This window comes from Anas acuta, chromosome 2 (genome assembly GCF_963932015.1).
Source record: "Anas acuta chromosome 2, bAnaAcu1.1, whole genome shotgun sequence".
Classification (NCBI taxonomy): Eukaryota; Metazoa; Chordata; class Aves; order Anseriformes; family Anatidae; genus Anas; species Anas acuta.
Genome location: NC_088980.1, coordinates 36,132,420 through 36,153,269, shown reverse-complemented (window position 1 = coordinate 36,153,269; position 20,850 = coordinate 36,132,420). Strand labels below are relative to the sequence as shown.

Here is a 20,850-nt window from a genome sequence, read left to right as displayed (position 1 = left end):
TGGTGTGGCCTCACCTTGAGTACTATGTGCAGTTTTGGGCACCCCAGTATAAGAAAAGCATAAAGCTGTTAAAGAGTGTCCAAAGGAGAGCAACAAAGATGGTAAAGGACTATAAAGCACTATATGGAAGATGTATGGAAGATGGCTAAGGTCACTTGGATTTTTCAGTCTGGAGAAGAGCAGGCTGAGGGGAGGCCTCATCACAGTCTACAACTTCCTCATGAGGGGAACAGAGGGGCAGGCACTGAACTCTACTCTCTGCGGACAGCAACAGGACCCAAGGGAACAGCATGGAGCTGGAATAGGGCAGGTTCAGACTGGATGTTAGGGAAAGGTTCTTCACCAAGAGGGTGGTTAGGCACTGGGACAGGCTCCCCAGGGCAGTGGTCATGGCACCAAGCCTGCTGGAGTTCAAGATGCATTTGGACAATGCTCTCAGATTCACAGTTTGATTTTTTGGGTGGTACTTTGAGGTCCCAGAGTTGGACCTGATGATCCTTGGTTCCTTCCAACTTGGCTATTCTATGTTACTAAGTTTGAGCTATCACCTTGACCACAGCTTAAGTGATTGACAAAGTAATAGGTTGAAGCTATTACAACAAGTACAACCATGGTACCCTGTCATTTAGCTACTGTATTAACATAAATCAATTCTAGACATATTTTTCTTCTGCTATAACATACCCACCACATAATCTCAGGAACAAAATAAGAAATCAGAGGGAACTTTGACTTGAAAAAAAGTGTAAGCATTCTTACATGTTTAGATAAATGCATGCATGTGCATTAATGATTGCATAATTAAAAATAATTGAAATAAAAAGTATTTAAACATAGGCCTTTGCCATTTTCTGCTGTACAAAATATCAGTCAATGAGAATCAAAAGTGCTCTGGGAGCAGACTTATGAGTTTGTTGGTTTGTATTACTTCATGAGTGAAATACAGCTGTTTCTCAACACTTGCCTCTGAATTGTGTAGTACCAGAACAATATTCTTCTGTTTCATCTCAAACAGCCCACTGGGGTTTCAGTGTATTTATAAGGGAAGAACGGAGCTAACAGGGTTGCTGTAGAGGAAGGGCACACACTCAAATGTTATACCATTTTACATTGGCACACTGCAGCATTGACACCACCTCCCACAAGATCATGCTTCGAAGGAAATCAATCTGCAGATCTGCTATCCTGCATTACTATAAAAATAGACAAAAAATAAAATAAAACATATTCTTGAAACATGACTCTGTGCTGCACATTAATTGTGTGAACCTATGCAACCATCATATTTGTCTTTTTTTCTTCAGTGGACTACTTCACTTTGCTGATGCTTTTTGAGCAGTAAGGTGCCTACAGTGAGACAGTCTATTAGAACTGGAACTTTAAGCCATGTTGAAGACTTGCTGGCTACAAGCTTCCTGGACTGACAGTGAACTACCTGCAATATAAGCAAGCCCTAGTTGCTAATAGTTGTTTCCCTGACTCATTTGCATAGTTTACTTATTATCTTGCAACATTGAGTGCTGATTAGAAGATTTCAAAATGGCAGGATAAGTCTGAGGAAATTATGTATCCAAATTCTAACATGAGCAGAATGTGATTTTTAAAATGCCTTCATATTGAATATATTCAACTCACTGCTTCTAAATGTTACTGTATGTACTATTCTACATGGTATGCTGAGTGCATTTACATTCTTGTTTCATGCAGGGAGGTCAGAAGAAGCATTTTAATGAATCAGGTCCAATTAGTTCACAAATGAATCCTGACTCTTCCCATCCTTGACAATACTCCATCAGACCCAACCTTAATGCTAAAAACAAGATGTGATGGAGGGCCTATCCAGTAGCAGCAAAGGTCATGTGTTTGCAAGTAAAATGCATCGCAAGTGCTTTGGGTACTTAATGCTCAGAGCAGTGTAAACTTAAAACCTACAGCTAGCAGGTTAAGGTGCTAGCATTTCCTGCCTTGCTGACTTGGGTTGCAAATTTTGTCTGAGGCAGAGCTGTCAACTTAAGAGCTCTTGAGAGGTTTAATATTTACACTTCTGAATGTGGAAGGATAGTATAGGTATGCTTTTATCTGTATTAATTTTGGTGGTGAATTTGAGATTATGCTTGTGTCAGGAAGAGTGCCATCAAGAGGATGCAAAAAGCCTTTCATATGATTACCGATATGCTTATTTCTGATCTACAGCATCCTTTGCCTTCAGGGAGTGGGCCTTTCTTGAGAAGAGACTTCTTGCTAATATTTGCTGGTATAGACAATCTCATTTCCATTTATAACTTTCCTTTTCTCATTTCAGTTCAGGGCCTGGAGATCCTCATCATTACTATTACTTGAGTCTATTCAGTCCCCAGGAAAAAGGCTAACCCAAATATAATTTAAGAGATGGTCTTTGATGGATGAACTTATAATCTTCACAGGTAAGATATATCAAGTATGGGAAGCAGAAAGAGGCACTACTCCCACTTTACACATGAGCAACCATGACAGAATGATAATGATTTGTTCCAGGTTAAACAGCTAGGATAATAACGTAAGTGCTTTCCCCTCAATACTACCTTTCCAAAAACGGTACACACAGTGTTCCTAGAAATATGCACACAGCAAGTCACACCTAATTTGAAATGTCACCAGTCTGCATAACCAGCTTAATCACAACAAATTCTCATGGATCACCTGTGGGTTCCCACTTCCCAGGAGGGAAAGAGAGAAAGAAGAGGGAAAGATGAGGGAAATAAAAGCTAACTGGATTGTATTCTTTCAGTTTTCAAGTGATGACTCTCAAAGAGGGGGGAAAAAAGTGTTTTTCTATTATAAGATTTCAATGTCAAGCTGTGTGCTAAGCCACAGTGATATACTAAAACAAACAAAGCTTTCTTTCAGAGTCCAAAGAAATTAACCTGACCAAAAATATTTTTGGAAGAATTTTCTGAGGCATGAGTAAGACTTTCATGCTACTAGTATTGGTCTCTCCGTGCTGGTAGATCTGTTACAAGAATGCTACTTTGCACTTATTCCAGGTACAGGCTGTTAGAAGTATTTTGTTAGCAGTAGTTACAGAGGAGTCCCCTTCTGTTGTGGCCTTTGTTTCTTGCATCTGTGTAAAGCCCTTCTGGGGCCTGTTTCAGATTCCTATCTTTTAGTCAGTATTATACGAATGAACATACAGCAGAGTAGTTGGAAACACAGAACAAACCTTACAGGTTAACAAGACAGTGTGACTTTAGCTTTGTATATATATAATTTCTTCCTCTTCCCATCATGCTCCCTGGAGATCACTAATGGCAGTTGCAGGGGTTAGTAGAAGGAGGGCAGAATAAGACATCCAGAGGCCACTCAACACCTGGTATTATCAGGTAACTTGATGCCCTTGACTAGACTTTAATCAGATTGCGCAGCTACCCTCTAGTGAACTGAAGTGGACTCTGCAACTTCAAACCTTGTAATTTACAGCTAGTTGCACAGAAGTCCACATCTGTAAATTTCTGCTCATCTCCTACTCCTGAAAACAAAGCAGAAAGAACCACTTAGGAATCCTCTTTGTAAATTATCAGTACTGAAGACATAAGAAAACAGATAAATGTTCTCCTTAATTTTGGCCAATTATCCCCCTGGCAGCACACAAGAAGCAAAAGTATTGACAAATTAAATCTAAAATTAGATACATTTATCTCATTACACCATTGTTTCCCAACATTCATCTTGCATGTAAAGCTGCAAAGGTTGGTCTTAGATATTTTCCCCACCCTTGACCAAAACTTGGACTCTCATATTTGGACTCTCTTTTCCTTTGCTTAGAATGCTATGTCACAGTCTTTCTCCTCTTCTGTATCTGTCCCAATCTCCCTCCTTATAAGCCACTAGTTATTTCTAGACTCCCTTCTCATATTTTTTCCCACGTCGCCTCTCCCTTTCTGCATTTCAGCAATCAGTCTCACCACTTTTTTCCAAAAAGCCCTCTAGTGCCTTCACTTTGTAGACATCAGAGTACCTCCAAGATCCCAAAATGCTGCTATCTCCAGATTTCACCAACCACAGCAGCCACGCTCACATATTTCACGTGTATGAGTTTTTAATTGGACAGCGATCATTAACAAACAAAGCAAAAGACAATACAGCAGACATAAGAAACAGCACCTACATGGGAAGCACTTGCAATTGGAGGCAGCAGCACTTTGAAAGGCAAAATAATGCTGAGGCAAGCTAAGAAGTGCCCTCTGGCTTTAGCACCATAGCTGCTTTGTGGCCTTCTTTTCTTTCTTTTAGCCTATGGTACTGGTTAATGCTCAAGATAGACAAATAGAGCTTACTGGGAGAACTAACCTAAACAACACAATGTCCAATACTTGGAGAACTCCTATGGTAGGGGACATATCACATAAGATTTCCCAAGAGTTGCAGAAATGGAAAAGGGGAAAACAAAGGCACAAAAGGGAACACTGTGAAGGGGAGACATTTTTCAGGTTATTCAGGAATGGCAAGGAGGAAGAAGGAAGCAATGTGCTCCTTTAGGAAGCCCCACATGAATTACATGTTTTAGTTCTCAGAAGCAACCAGAACTTTGGATGCTTACTTGAAAAGCTGAAGTTTCACACATTACCTCTCACTGACATTAAGCTATTTCACAATTATCTGAAAGTTTTAACAGCTCATTAGGATCCCTCAAAACAGCGTAACAATCTTTGGCCATGTGAGCTTACTTAACCCCATACAAAGTGGCCTATAGAATTCAACCTAAACATAGAGATACTGAGAGTAATGTAATACTAATTGGAAACGGGATACATTATCTACTAGGAATTGCAAGTTAAAGTTTGTCCCTTCAACACGAATCCTTGGTGACAAATAAAGACACTCTGTTGCAGAGGTAAGAGAAAAACAACTTTTTGAAGTCAATGCCTCCTCATAATCCACATTTCCCTGTACTGTATTTCAGCAAGTTTGCAATCCTCACTTCAAAGGTGATATAATTTTCCCAAGCCTCTCCCTCAAGAGGTGTGTGGTTTTTATTATAGTTTACTTAAAAGCAGAGACTTGGAATCAAACCCTGGCAAACACAGTTACACACTTTTAGAAGTTTAATGCTGTTTTTTTTTTTGTTGGTCTGGGGTTTCTTTTGTCAACTGTTTCAATAGTTTGAAAAGCATGTCACAACTTAGAGTGCCACCTAGTTTCTAACCAAAAGGTTACTACCAGGTAATAGAGCTCAATCTGCTTTCACAGTGTCCTTAAGGGGAAGGAAAGGTTCAGTCTGCTAACACTCACCCTTTTGTTGTTCTCTTCTTCTTGTGCCTTCCTGAACTCGTGCTCTAAGGAGCAATCGATATCATTGAAGAGGCCCACTTCCTCGCAGTTCTTCAGAAAGCGCGTTGGTGTAGGAGTCTGATCTGAGAATATGAAAAGAAATGATCACTGATATTTAACATTTAAAAGAAAGAGAAACTGTCTGCCAGAAGAAGAGAGACGCTAGCTAACCTCTTCATGCCATCCCACTCCTACCACATCATCATTAAAAACAAACCACACAGTACTGAAGTTTGACTATGAACTGCAGACAGACAACGCTTGCCAGCAGCATCTGAAAACAGGCAGCAGTCATCGTTCAACCAGAAAGAAAACAGGCCAGATTTTCACAGGGCATGTAACACAAGTATATATCCTTAACATGTGCAAATGGTCATTTAACCACGCATAAACCTCCAGGAATAGGCACATGCAAAACAACACACAGTCTGCATGGCAATGCATGTTTCCACTGCAGCATACAGGTAAATGTGGCAGATGTGCAGTAGTTAATGCCTTCAGTGCTTGAAACCACCTCCAACATGCACATACTCTGCAACACATGGGGAGTTAGCCATGGTATGATGAAGTTCCGATTCTAATATGATTTTTGAAGGAATGTAAAGCTAAACTTTGACCACAAAGAAGCGTTCAGGTATTCTTTTTACCTAAAAGTGTTGATAATACATATAAACTATGAGATCTGGAGTAAAACAATTTTTAATGCATGCCTTCATCTTGAGGAATTTTTTGCCCTCTCAAAAATTTTAGGGAAGGATAAGATTCTATTTAACGTCACAAGTTGGAGGGAGTCAAGGTACAAGGTTTTTGGCCTTCTTTTCAAAAACCTGCAAGACAGATGAGCATAACTGCCCTGTGGACTGTTGCTTCAGTGATGACCTCAGCTAGTCTTTCTCCAGGAAATGAGAAATCAAGCCTAAACTTGGGAGCCAGCAACTCTTCAAAGACCAGCTCTGAGGCAACTCTACTCATTCTGAGGCAAGATCTTCACTACTCCACATCAGCTTCCTCATCTCCCCCAAAACTACAGTACAGAACCATATTACCAAACTTATATTAACAAAACCTCCTCTTGCATGTTAGTTTCTTATTGTAGCTCAATATGTTTTGTAATACCTAATTTCATGGAAAAATTGGACTGTCTTCAAAACTCATCTTCTGCACAGTCATTGACAACTATCCCATTGTTTGAAATTAATTCTTTAAAGAATGAAAACTCTGTCACACTAATCCCAGTTGCCCACACTTGGCCAATTCTGACCTCAGAAGAGAGCTTCACACCTCAGTGAGTTCTGGAAGGAAAAAAAAAAAAAAGGTATTTTTTTGCACCTAGCTAAGCTTGGTCAATTTCCAGTACAGGGGGACACAATGAGCATTACATGATCAGGATACAAAAAAAAAAGCAAACAATAAACAAAAGGTAGCACAAAAAGAATGTACACAAGAGAAAATGCAGTTTCCACTTGGAAACTGGGTGGGAGGGATCAGTCTCCTCCCTTGTGAAATCAAAGTGAAGCTGACTTCTACCTGTAGAAGGCATGATACTACAGGTTTGACCTTCTTAAGTAATCTAAGGAATAATACACTGGTTTGAATTTATGTTCCATCAGAAATATATTGATGTAACATTGAAAGCAAGTCCTTAATGTTAAAGTTCTGGTTTATTTCTTTTGGCTTGAGCATTATACTTGTGAGCGTAAGGGAAACAAATCTCAAGCGTTTGGGAATGCACACATATTTATCTATTAGTTTTCACAGCTGACTACTGTATTACCAGAGTCAGAAATACAAGACTTTCCAAGACTCTCGCAAAAACTCAGCATAAGGAGCCAAGTCAACGAAGTGCTGACGTTGATGGGGACCGAGGGCACTCAGCACTTCACAGGTCCATACCCTAAACAAGGGCTGCCAAACTGATCTCTGGGGTAACCTCACTGAACTCAGTAGATTTTCACCAGAGTTGTCTTTGGACCATGGACTGGAATTTGCACTGGAAATTCAGTGCACTAAAAAGCAGGAGCAAATGATTTTATTTCCAAAAAGGATTAAATACTACTATAGCAAACACCACAATGGCTTTGCAGAAAAACAGAAAGCTAATCATTGCCAAGTATGTCATAAAGGGTATGTTGGTATTTGAATGTGAGGCAAATACACAAAACATCTTTTTTTTTAGAAGTGGTATATCCATATCAAATGAGAAAGTTCTCATTTTCTTGACCAAGATGAGAAACTAGGGTTTCATAATAAGCAAGCAGATAGCACCACTTTAACCAAAACCAAAAGTCCTAAATTTTCTTCAGGGGGGCATGGGGGAAGGTAGGGAACAAGGTGGACAAGAATACACTAACATAGAAGAAGTCTTGTTATTTGTGTTATTTCTCATTAAGGCACACAGCCCATCAAGAAATCAGGCATTATGACAACAGAATACATCAGGTCAGAAGGTAACTTGATGGGTAACAAAGCAATTATAAGATAGGTGTAATTGAAGTCAGTATGATTGCTCCTTATCTGCTCAGCATCTATTCCATGAAGGTAAGACAGAAAAAAAATCTCAGTGAAATAAATCCACTTTAACAGTGAAAACAAACAATCCAGAGGAAATGTACAAAGGTTTCATACTGCTCTTTCTATGTGTACCAAAAGTGTATCTTCTGTGCTATAAGCAGACTGAAATAATGAAATGCATTGTGTTACCTACATTGAAACACACTGAGCTGTGGTCAGTCTTTCCAAATAACTGCTTTATTATCTAAAAGTATCAAAGCTGGTAGATTAATGACACTATTTACATTACCTACATATCAACACAGTGATCATAAATGACTACATCAATCTCCCCATACAGTTGGTGTAGTTTCTATGATCCAAGAATCTAACCAGCAAGAATTCAGAGCAAGATTTTATTACATCAGAGTCCTCCCTTCCCTCCTCTCCTCCCAGTCCAGGCAGAGAGGGAAAAAAAAAAAAAAAAAAAAAAAAAATGCCCTGAACTCCATCCACAAACCTTCTGGAAGCCAGCTCAGCCAGATGTAAACCAAGAGCTCTTTCTGCCTTGCAATACTTCATCCTTCAACATTCATAGAAACCAGAAGTCCATGAAACCTCTGTGTTTATATGAGAGCAGAACTGATAAAGATCCCAACTTTAAAATGTTGAGACTTTATACATAGTACAGTAATTACACTGCATCCACTGATTCCAGGACTTCAGGGTTACCAAACCCAGTGGACTTCCTTTGCTCCTGAGGCAACTATTTTGCCCCTAGAAAACAAGTTCTCCCTCAGAAGGAGGGAAATTTTTTAGAAGAGATTACTTTCAACATCACAGTTATTTTTTAACCTAAATTAGGCAAGCTCTTATGTTTTAATTGGGAACAGTATCACAAAGGAGACCCTAGCATAAGTTACACATTCAGGTCTCCTAGAATTAACAAAATATTCCTAATTCTCAGCACTTAAAAATGCATTAATAGTTCCAACAGCTTGTGCCTGACCTCACTGTTCCCTGTTTGGTACAAACAAACCTTTTGTTGCTATCACTAGCGCCCACAACTATTGCAGGCTCACTGAGAACAGGGCTCTGGTTTGTTGTACTTCAGCAAGTGGATGTGCCAGACCCATCTGGACCAAAACTCAGACAGAGCTAGCACCACTCTCAGCATTCCTGCTGAGGACATGAGTTACTGTAGGAAACTGTCCTGCATGCACACTGTTAACCATGCAGCCCAGGACTTCAATGACCTAAGCTGCATTTTGAACTGGGCAGTTCGGGATTTGGCTCAGTTTGGGTTAACTGTAGGTATCTGGCTGTTTGTTATGTTTACCAGCCATCCCAATCCAGTCCTATTGTTCAACAAATAAAGACCTTTCCATCTCAAGCTGCCACCAGCACTAGTTTCCTGTGTTTTCAGGCACCTCCCTCCAGCTAACCTGTTCCATCTGACAATTACTTAAGAAGTTATTTCTATCTGACCTTTACCATTAGGTTGAACACAGAACCCACCAAGTTTCAGACTGGGCAATAAATATTTTGTTCAGCCTGTTACTTAGATGAATAATCTGACTCTCTAATTACATAGTCATAGCCAGAAAGGCTGCAAGAAACATTAAGTTCAAATAAACCTCAAAAATGTAAATGGACAACATAAAAGCCCCAGAGCAAGATCAGAAGGTATAATCTTGTGCAGATCCCAACTCAACCTATTGTATATTAAAGGAGGAAATTCAGCAATCAGATTTTGAGTGGAACCTGATACACAGAATATATTTTGGCTGGCGACTATTTTGAAAATCTGCCCTCAGCGTCTGAAGTGATGCATCTTGCTTCTCCAGGCATATTGAAAATATGCTATAAGGCTATGGGAAATCTGAAGTCCTCAATAAAGAAAAAGATTCCGTTAGATATTCACTATGCTTGGCTGTTTGTTTCTTTTTTCTTATCTTTTTTTTTTTTAATTACAGAAACAGTCTCTGAAAGGACACTAAGTCTCAATATACTGCTTTCAAACCAACAGCCTTACTAAGTACAATACCATCAAATGCAACGTTAGCTTGCTATATAGAGATTTTATATGAATCATCCTGAATCTATTTTGTAAAACTACCTCAGATCCCTAAATTTCATCCGTCAAAGCATGAATTTGCTTTAAAAGATGATACCAGTTAAGAAAAAAAATAGAAGAACAACAAAAAAAAACCTTCCATATTCTTAGAGTTTGTATTGACCATTAAACTACTGCAAACATTATTCATCCTTAATAAAAGCTATCTAACAGCACAGCTCCAAAGTGTAACTTGATTCTTCATCTTTAAAATGTTTAGTCTGATGTGCAGTAATAACAGCCGTTTGGCTTGTTCAGCTGTGGGCTCTGTTGAAGTTATATACTTACCCATGTTATACTTTCAGGCAATGATAACAAAGTCAGAGTAACAGGACTAGGACTGAAATTTGAAGGGCTGCCCATCAAACAGCCACAAGAGAAGAGGAATGTCCTGAGAAAGTCAAGAAAGTTTCTTCGTTGATTCAGCAGGATACCACCCAAGCATATCAAGAAGTTCAAGGTCGAGACCTCAGGTAGGTGACAGAAGAGTAAAGAAGAAAGACGTGCACCTAGTGGAACTGCTCTCACAAAGGGGCTCACAACTGTGTGCTCCCAAGAACTTTACTTCCAAAAGACTCACTGCATAATGTACTGGTTGGGCTTTCTGTGAGGGTATACGTACTGGGTGCAACACATCTTCAATCTCTTTTGGTTGCTTGGAAATTTTTTGCTCAAATTTTAGAAGAAAAGAGTGCAACTGACACTTCATTATTTGGTAAAGAGAAAGATACAGAATGGAAAAAGAAATCAAAAACTATTATATCCAATCATTTTGAAATCTACAAAATTTTTTTCTAGATAAACCTCCCTGTATAAGTCACAACAAGAAAGAAAATGAGTCAACCAAGGATGACATAAGTCACCTCACTGACACAGGTGGTACCTGGATAAGTAATGCATTTGCACCTTTGCAGATACTCTTTTACATCTAAAGACTTTCTGTCTCTACAGTGGGTTTTGCTACAAAATAAAATAAAATAAAATAAAATAAAATAAATAAAATAAAATAAAATAAAATAAAATAAAATAAAATAAAATAAAATAAAATAAAATAAAATAAAATAAAATAAAATAAAATAAAATAAAATAGAGGAAAGGATTTTGGTAAGTAGAATGAGGAAGAAACAAGGGTTCCATACGAATAATCCTAGTCTCCTTTTCCTCTGCTCTCAGCAGTTTTGGAAGGGCACTTCTTTTTCCCCTCTCAAAGATGGTAAGGTTTCACTTCTTCCCTTCTAAATCTAATATATAAGGAATCTCGGTGTCCCTCCCTCCCAAAGTTCAGTTCCATACAGCTTTTTAGTACTTACCTGGAGGGAACAATCTGTCCCACAGACTTTAGTATTTCAGTGTTGTGAAAACAACAACAAAAAGCTTTGACGTGCTTAACAAACTACTGAGTTTCAAAGCAATGTAATGTTCAGCTAGAACATTACAACAGCAGAAATGACATTTATTTCAGTCAACATAACTATAAAGTTTCCTACAAGGATGACTAAGTCACAGAAGTTTCACAAGATACTCTGTGTTAACTTGAATGGCTCTCCTTTGGCTAAGAAAGGCTGAAATGGAAATTGTCAATGACTCTCTCCCCATACTCACAGCAAGGCTTTAAAACAAAAACAAAATACACACATGAAAAGGAACAAATAATATCACTAACCTTTTTCTCTCTTTTTAAATGAACATCATTTTATTCAACAAAGCAAACACTTACATTTTAATGAAATGACCCTTGTTGACTTTCATCAGAGAACATAAACCTGTATAGTGAACCTACCTGAAGTTCCTGAATTAGTTCAAGATTTGCCAGATACAGTAGAGCTTGTTCTTCAGTCAGCATCAAAAAATTGAAGTAAATATAGTGGAGCTAGTTGATAACAAGGAAAGCTCTTGGCCAGACATACCATATTAATCAGCATAACACCAATAATTTCAGTTGGGTCATGGAACCTTGTTTATTAAATATTGACCCTGGCTACATAACAACATATACGTTTATATATAGCACATATTTTTACCTCCCACAGGCAAATTGATATTTCAGATCTCATCACAGATTTCACATGAAAAACATGTTCCTACTTCCTGAATAATATTTTGGTCAGTTTCTAAGATTGGTACAAATTAAACTCCATTAATTTTAGTGTCTACCTCCAATAATCATTCATATAAGATGTGCTTAGCACATACTAAATATTACTGATGTTATATTGACCCCAGACTGGGGCTTAGTTATGTCTTAAAACACAGAAGATAATACTAATGGCTACCTGAAAACATACGACCCATTATTTTGCACACACTTGTTACAAGTTTTTCACTTTCTTTTTGGAATAATGAATGGATTCAAACACAAAATGACACATTAAAAGATAGAACACAACATACTGGAAAAAAAAACGGACAGACTGACTTCTTGACAGCTTAAAAAAAAATAAGAAAAACAACACCACTCAGTAACATTGCACCTGGCTTATTATAGGGCAATTGCTGCTGCAATTCTTTGAAACTACTGATGACAGAAATAATTAAAAAAAAAAAATCAAATGAGCAAAAATGAAAAAAAAAAAAGGAAGACATGAAGACAAATGTCTAAGAAAAAAGTCTGTCTCTTTTTCCCATATATCATTAATTTTTCATTACAAAATCTAAGAATAAAGCATCTTAAACTTTAAGGTATTTAGATTTCCCCAGGGTTTAGTTGGGTAATGAAACAACCATTTGTCTCCCTTCAGTGAGGGGAAGATCTATGATGCTGCAAAATGACAAACACATCCACCAAATGAACATAAAAACAAAAAAACATACACTACAGCATCAGGTTGCCAGGCCATTTTGCTCAGACATGCTTGCCACAGTCTTTGAGAACATGTACAGCTTTTCACTCGCATTATTACAGAGGATATTCATACACAAAGTGCAAATAATACATCCATCAGAAACAAAGTGTAACCCTATTAACACAAAAATCTGCACTTCTACACACTTAGCTGGCTATCTGCAGGTCTAGGGGCCCTACTACCAGCGGCAGTGGTGGAAGCCAGTCCATTTTGCTGCAAAAAGCAATCCATCAGAAGGAATAGGACAGCTGTATCATAGAAGTTACCAAACATAAACGGAGCTAATCTACTCAGGGGACCCTTGATGATCAAATATACTCCTTAGAAACCACCCTAGAGCCAAACTCTTGCCAAACAGAAAGTTCTAACAAAATTGAGCACTTTTGCAGGGTTCACATTACAGATGTCTTCAAGCAGTTTCACTGCCAGAGGTAACTGCCAAATGCAAGAGCAGCACTTTCTCATTTGTGCTTGCAAACACAGGATTCTGTGGGCATAGCCAGCACACACACACTTTATAAGCCCTGCTCAATGTACTGCATACTGGTTCTTTCTAATCTTAGTCCACTATGGCACCTGCAAAACTAAGAGGAAAAGAAATTCAATTTGGGGTGAGGTCTACCTGATTTCTTACTGGTAACTAAAGTCCCAAATACAAAGACCAACAAAACAAAAGCCAAATCAGGTATCTGCAAGCAATTGCTACTGAACCGTGGTTTTCATAAAAAATGGAAGCGGTCAATACATAAGAGTTGGCCTGTTGGAGAACCTCTTAACCATGATATGTGGGCATCTAAAATAGCCAGAGGTGGAAGAATTTCTGCATATAGTAGAGGAGAGAAATGGTAAAATTAGGGTTAGTTTGACTTTACCCGGCAGTTGCTGAATGCCAGCAAGCCACCAATGTGTTGTTACTCCAACAAGAGTATGAGAAAACCACATAAACTAAAAGCTGCAATTGCACATAAGGATAGTTCTGTATCCAATAACTTCTTTGTGTGATTTGGGAGTGGGGTGGGGGGTGGGGAGTGTGGAGATAAATGGTTAATTCTAGGGAGAAAGAGTACTGGATATTACCCACTGGTAAAGGTTTACCTTTCTTCAACTGGAGGATTTACAGCTATTTACAGTGGCCAGGCCTTTATGAAGGTGGCTCACATAAAGGTGGCCTGTTACAGCTGCTGAAGTGAGCCTGTCAAACTTAAAATAGTGAGTCTTACAAGAATGGTACAAAGGCACTTCATTAACACGCTCGCTGCTGGGCTCCCAGGTGACATGTGCTTAAGTGCCTGTATTTCACTTGCATGTTGACAAGGGAGTCAGTGATAGAGCTGCCAGCATGGCTGAGGTTCAACAATTTCCTTCCCTCTTATGCCAAACCTGTGGGAAGGCATAAGAATGGCAGCTGTCTTTTTGTCCAAAGATACACATTCTAGCTTATTCTACCTGTACTTGTTATTGAAGTGGAGCTGGATTTTTTTAAACCAATCTTGGAGGTATTTTGCCAGTAGCTTTCCAGTAGGAGTCATGCTTTCAACATCATCTGAATAGTTATCTTGACTCTTGAATTTGTGTCTTCTTACCTGATAACATATTATCTGTTTTTATTGAAGGAAACTTCAAAGTCATTTCATGTTTGTGCCTGTGAATCATCAGATGATCCTCTGTTGGAAAACGCTGTCAGGCAAACAGAGAGAGAGGGAGGAAGGAAAAAAAAAAAAAAAAGAAAGAAAGAAAAAAAAAGAATTTAATTCTCTAATAAACTTTTGGCATTAGACAGAATTTCAAAAATGAGAGAGAGAAAGAAATGTATCCTGCCAGAAATGTGTCCAAATGGCACAGGAACAGCAAGTGAATATGAGTAACAAGTATCTGTACTCAGAAATATATTTGCTGCAGTTCTTTTTGGGGTTACAAACAGAAAGGGGTTATGTATTTGCTTAAAAAAGTTGCAAGACCAAGTTTTAGTTTTTAAGGGTCATGGACACATGCTCTATTACCACCGCCTCACAGGTCACCACGTGTCTGAGGAACTGTGATAACTGCTATTGTGTATACTCTTAGCCCATGGCAAATGCAAAGTAATACAGCATATCTTAAATCACTATATTTTTCTGCTTTTGAGTATTTCTGCAACCTCTATCTTCTGAACAACAATAAAAATAATCAGATAAGTCAGCCTTCCCCTACCAAAAAGTATTCATAAAAAAAATCATCTTTATTTGCAGAAAACTTGATTAAAACTGCATGGTGTTCAGTAGCTAACAACTGTTTACGATCCTTTATGATACTAAATTAACTTCCTTCCCTTTGTCAAACAGGGAAGATAGAGTCCTGCTTTGGAAGAAACTAACGGGTGTGCTAAAAGTTTTTGTTTGTTTTTGTTTTTACAATCTGATAACATAATTTTACAACAAATAGTTTCTTTAAAACAAGACAAAGAAGAGAGATGCTTGAAAAAAATGCTGAAACTCTTGAATACCTGTGCTCTAAGAGCGAAATTATTTTCTTCACCAGAAGGTGCATATACAGACCTTTATTACAAACTACTGTAGTAGTTTTAACAGGGTTATTTCAGGACTAGCGAACACCAAGAGATGTTTACCATGGCTTTGGGAAAGATAAATAAATATTATTTTACTTTTTTTTTTTTTTTTTAAGCAACAGGTACAATAGGACAAAACTGTCAAAAACTGGCAATGACAGAGTTAAAGTGACATAAGGCTTTCAACACAGCATATTCTTGGCTAAGTGACTTTGCTTGTGGCTATGGTATAAATAGCTGCAATAGCTTACACCTTCTAAGACTTCTAAGCCCATAGACAAAGCAACATAAATAATAGGAATGAGTTTTCTGGAAATAAATAAATAAATATGTGTATCCCAAAAAACTTTTCCTCACTGTCAAATCCTGGTTCATTGCTTACTCATCTGGAAGAAATGCAGCACTAGAAATTTAAGTTAAGAACAAACGGAATTTGTGAAAGACCTCGCTCAATGGAATTGTGAGACAGAAAACATGTTTCTTCTCATGGAAATGGATTTTCCTTCATGTAACCCCATACTTTGTCTTCAGGGTGAAATCAGCCAGGCTTAAAGAGGGCCTTGTGTGACTGAGGAGAAGCTGTTCCTTCAGTTCAAGCTTCTGTGTGTTTTATTGTAAATTACTTTCTTCCTCATGCAGAATACCAACATTCTCAGCCTCGAACACACATCTGCACTGGCTGATGGACAAGCAACTCCCCAGGCAGCTGAGGTGGATTCCTGTCAATTCCTCTTTTACAATAAAAAGAGATCACGTTTTGGAATGAGAAATTAAATGCCTTTTATGATGAAGTTAATCTACACTTATCACCTTCCCAAACTGTAACAGCATACAACAAAGTAAAATCTCTGAGCACCTAAGTGAACTTATTTGGATCAGCTTCCCTCCACTGAGTGAAAACACTCAAGTCCACTGACATGAGTGGAAGTTTGTTCTAGAATTTAACAAAAGTGAAACAAACTTTGACTATAAGACTCGGATATTTTAATTTTATACTACCTCTGTGATAGAGTAGTCCAGCGAGGGTTTTAACTCTGCCTGTGGACGTCTGAAGGCACAAGTCCTTGGTCAGAGAGGCAATCAGAAAGATGCACTCCAGCATCTATAGAAAGGCTCCCACTTAGTAAAACAGCAAAGCTGCTCATGGCCTTTTGTTAACAGGATTTTAGAATTCTTTTTCTTATTTTAGTTCCTAACAAAAACGACATCTACGCTCTTGTGATAATAACACAATATTTTGTTCCCCATTGTTCCACCATGGGAACATAAAGGTTTGTGAAAATATGAGCCAGTTGAAAACTTTCAACATAGAGGGAAATATCCTCATTAAGAGATGGGGAATCTGAGAAATAGGTAAGCTAGATCACTTAAAACAGATGCATACAGGAAGCCTGTGGCAGAAGCCCCAAAGATGTCCTTGCCCAAAGATTTTACTTGCAAATGCTTGTCACTAAAACAAATTAGGGTGGGAGGTACCACACACAGAACTTCCCTCGCCACTGGAAGAGATCATACTGTGGTTTTTTTTCCTTTTTTTTTTTTAGAAGAAACACATGAGTCCCAATCAAAAATCTCAGCAGGTAAAATACTTGTCACTTCAGGCTTTTAAAACTTCATTTTTTTTCAATATAAAACATCAGGTTACAGGTCAGATCATATCCTCAGAGGCACATGGCAGATTGCCAGTCAAAAGGAATCTCCAACAGGAGCAGAATTTATCTACAGGCTGCATTTTCAATATAGAATATTTTGTAGAGATTTCTCTCAAAGATTTTGTGGTTTTTTGTTTTGTTTTGTTTTTAATAGCTAATAAGGTGGCATTTATTTACATATTAAAAATCATCAGGAGATTTTCTGTACCTAGTGAGAAATGTAACACATTGTTTTGTACGTACGAGCAGAAAAAAATACAAATGCATCTTGCCTAGTGTGGCCTCTCTTGCTAGCTATTAATGAATTTGCAATACCTGGTTTGAAACATTAGCATTAGGGATGAGGAAGAAGCAGCATGAGAAGCTCTTCTACCAACTCACTGTTGAATGGCTGTTATGTCTGTTTTAAATATTCTGTAGTAATATCTTGTAGGGCAAGGAGGGAATTGGGGGGTGGGAAAAGACTTAAAGAAATAACAAAAAAAAACAACCCACCCACATTATTATTAGACGTGTTAATATATCAGGAGGCATTATACAAGCCAGAGCTAGTGCTGAGGACTCAATTAATATCTCCGCTGACTCCACTCACCTGTGAGCAGCCTGGGGCACTGCAGACAAAAGGCCTCTCCTGCTCCAAGTTCATCTTTGATTCCTCATAAATCTACATGTTAAAAGGGGAGGGGGAAAGAAAGGGAACCTATGAATATACACATTCTGAACTTCACACATGCAACATGCAGTCTTCATAGTTTATACTTTTATTTCAAACTCCCAAAACAGACCAGGGCAAAGTTTCATCCTCAAAGTACTAAATTTGCTAATATTCAGCAGGCTCCCTACAGTTTAAGCTCTTATTACTCCTTCCTGAGTACATATTTACTCTGATGGAAGAGAAAACCCCATTAGGCTTTCACAGCAGAAATCCTGCCTCAGAAAAAAAGCATATGTTCAGTGTTGTTATTAGATAAGACCGTGTCTGTTCAGAAATATTTTGAATTAAGGGTTTTTACCTCTTTTTCTTTGGTTCCCGCTGAATCACATTAAAACCAGACGTCTAGGTTATTTCTGAGAAAGAGCCCACTTTTTGAAGTTCTTCAGCCTTATTGTTCAATATTAATAATTTAAATACATTACATACAGGCTTTGTATATGCACCATATGAATGTGCATCAACAGCCTTTAAAAGACCGACTAATTTACTATGATTAATTTACTATAGCTGTGTCTTAAATAAAACAACGCTATTTAAAATAACAGAATCACAGACTAGATCCTAAGGAGCTCAAGAAGATAAGTTTTGTCTAAAACTGCAGCTTCCCCATAGCAGTTACAGCCCTGCAATTTTGCCCTAAAGCCAGGGGGAGAGCCCCTGGGTCTTGAACAAACATAGCAAGAGGAAAGCATTTGCCCTCAGTCTGCAGTAACGCAGCTGATTTGGGTCAACATTACAGCAGTGTCCCTGACCAGCATGAGCAAAAATCATTTGTTAGTAACAGCCTAGGACTTAGATAAGTCACTTCTTTCTCAGACTTTTGAGCCTGTTGCTACAATTGGCATTATAATTTGGAAAATAATAGGTGACCCACCTTAAAGCACGATGTATGACAGTACACATTAAATCCCTTAAAATTCAGTCTGACCACAACCCCACTTAGACAAATACCTGAGAAGTGTTTGTGTGAATCTGTCATGAACAAAAATAAATATCCTGGTGGAGAAGAATTTAATTGTGAAGCTACAAAAATTTGCAGGTCAAGTGCTGAAATCACTCCATTCCGCTATTTTTTTTTTTTAAACCTAATCTGAACATCTTTTTTTTTTTTTTTAAACCACAGTTCATCACTTCCAGTTATCAGGAATGTCTTTACCACACTTATTTTTGTTGTTAGATAGACTTTTTTTTCCCAAGAGTTGCCACCATCTCCAGTAAGCATTCCTCTCTTAACCTGAACATCAGCCCAGTATTTTCAGTATTTAAGTTTTCCAAAGAAACAAAACTTTTGGGTGATAATTTTTCTTTTTCCTTCTAATTATAACTTATTCTGGTGGATAGCATTAGACAGAGAATAATTTTCCTACTTATGACCAGGCAAAGGAAAGAAAGGCAGCAGAACATCCTTTGCCATCTCCACCGACTCCCAGTGTAGAATCCCCTCCGATTTTTATTTCACCTTTAACCTCCCCAAGGACCCTACCCCTAAAGGTGCTTGCTAGTTAGCACCATCTGATGTTCTTGGTATAGACACCTCTACCAAAACCTGGCTTAGAACGGTGATTCATTGCACCAAATACAGTTAGGAGCCAAGGAAGACCCTAGCTCTAGCTGCACAAGGCAAGAACTGAAATAACTACAATTGTACCTAATTTACCCCCTTAAGATTATTCATATCCTGTTTTGATTTAACTTACATCTATGTTAAACTGAAATAGAACACTCATAATCAGAAATGAAAGAGCATGTTTACATCAAGGCTTATACTAAAATAACTAAAGGTGTTAAATTCCTTCTAATTTCAGTTATTTCAGTTCCAGTCTGTGCATAGACAGGCTCTTCAGAGGTGAAGTAATAAAAGTTCTCAGAATTAATGCTATTCTGCTTGAAAGAAACAACCAGCGGAGAGATAACTGACTAAACAAACAAACCCCTACAAAAACAAAAACAAAACCTCCAGCTAGTTTGATTTTTAAATCCACCTCTATTTATGGTATGTGACCCTGGGATGTTGTCTTTCCTAAAGACCTCTTCACAGAATAAATAGAGAAAGAAAAAGACTTTATCTGAGGTCTCAATTACCCCTGCAACTGAAGCACTGCCAAATGTTTATGTTACCTCTTCCTCCCCTCCTTGGGGGACAGTGACAACTGCATTTTCAATAGCAGAACAATGGATGATACTCAGTTAAAGAAAACAGAGAGCAACAATTCTGGTCCCAAGCGTCCGAGTGAATTTTAAAATGTTGCCATGAATTACTTGGATCTTGTTTCCTACTTGAGTACTAAAAATATAAGACTTCTCTCCCCTCCCTAAGCATTGAGATTTAGCCCCAGGGTCCATAGGTACATGCTTTGATAACGATTTAATAAGTATCAGGGTTATGTACGTAAATAGTGTGAAGTAAGCACCAAAGTAACATGCTCAGTGTAGCATCCTGAGCATGAGGATTGACTGCAGGAAAATGTGAACTTGGATTTTATTCTCAGTACTTCAAAAAGGTGTCAGATCCAACATCTAGTCATTTACCACAGACGTACAAGCAGCTGCTGGTTCCCATGAAAATCACCCTTTGTAGATGATTTTCAGAGGCTAAACTTAAAGAAAATGAAAGAAAGTAATAATCCAGAATGGCTACATCATCTGTGCCCTCCAGGATACTGCCTAGCATGACTTGACCCATAAAACAAGTTACCAGATAGTGCAATGCACTCAAGTCAAACTGCGTTACGTACAGTTTGTGTTTACATGTAACACTATCACTGCGGTTGTGACTGTAGTGGTGTTGATTCTCTTAGGAGAGTAAACGAGTGAAAGCTTTTTGAAAGGGTGTCCAGCTACCCTATGGCAGTAACTCAAGCTTTATGCCTGAATGTTGACCAGAAACAAGCAGCTGAAAATCCAGACTATGGGCATGAACCTCCTGCATCCCCCCTTCCAACTGAACCCTCCCTACAAGAGCTGCAGCTGAATGCAGGCAACATGGGATCTAACCCTAGGTATGCAACCATAGGATGGGAGTTCACAGCAGCAGAGGTGTTTTTTTTGTTTTGTTTTGTTTTTGTTTTTGTTTTTTGTTTTGTTATGCACAGCACAACTTGCACAGCATCCTTTTCAAGATGCAGTTGAGCATCTCCCATCCTGCAGTTCAGACTAAAGCCAGGCGTACGCTGCTCCTGGCA

The 20,850-nt window shown here is 38.3% G+C and overlaps 1 protein-coding gene across 3 annotated transcripts in view; it reads right to left on the bottom strand.

Moving 5' to 3' along the window:
* The window catches only part of CREB5 (cAMP responsive element binding protein 5), a 258,609-nt gene that overhangs the window by 198,672 nt on the left and 39,087 nt on the right, over positions 1–20,850 (bottom strand). Inside the window, exons 1-4 of one of the 3 annotated variants that reach the window (XR_011093878.1) lie at positions 17,967–18,304; positions 17,546–17,617; positions 14,340–14,433; positions 5,269–5,390 (exon numbers count right to left, since the gene is read on the bottom strand). Coding sequence is in view for 2 of the 3 variants with exons in the window: in XM_068674275.1 (XP_068530376.1) it covers positions 5,269–5,390; positions 14,340–14,433; positions 17,546–17,599 (270 nt within the window). In the remaining variant the exon portion in view is untranslated. Of the gene's footprint in view, positions 1–5,268; positions 5,391–14,339; positions 14,434–17,545; positions 17,618–17,966; positions 18,305–20,850 lie in introns of those variants that run through there. The other 2 variants (XM_068674275.1, XM_068674276.1) reach the window with 2 other exon arrangements.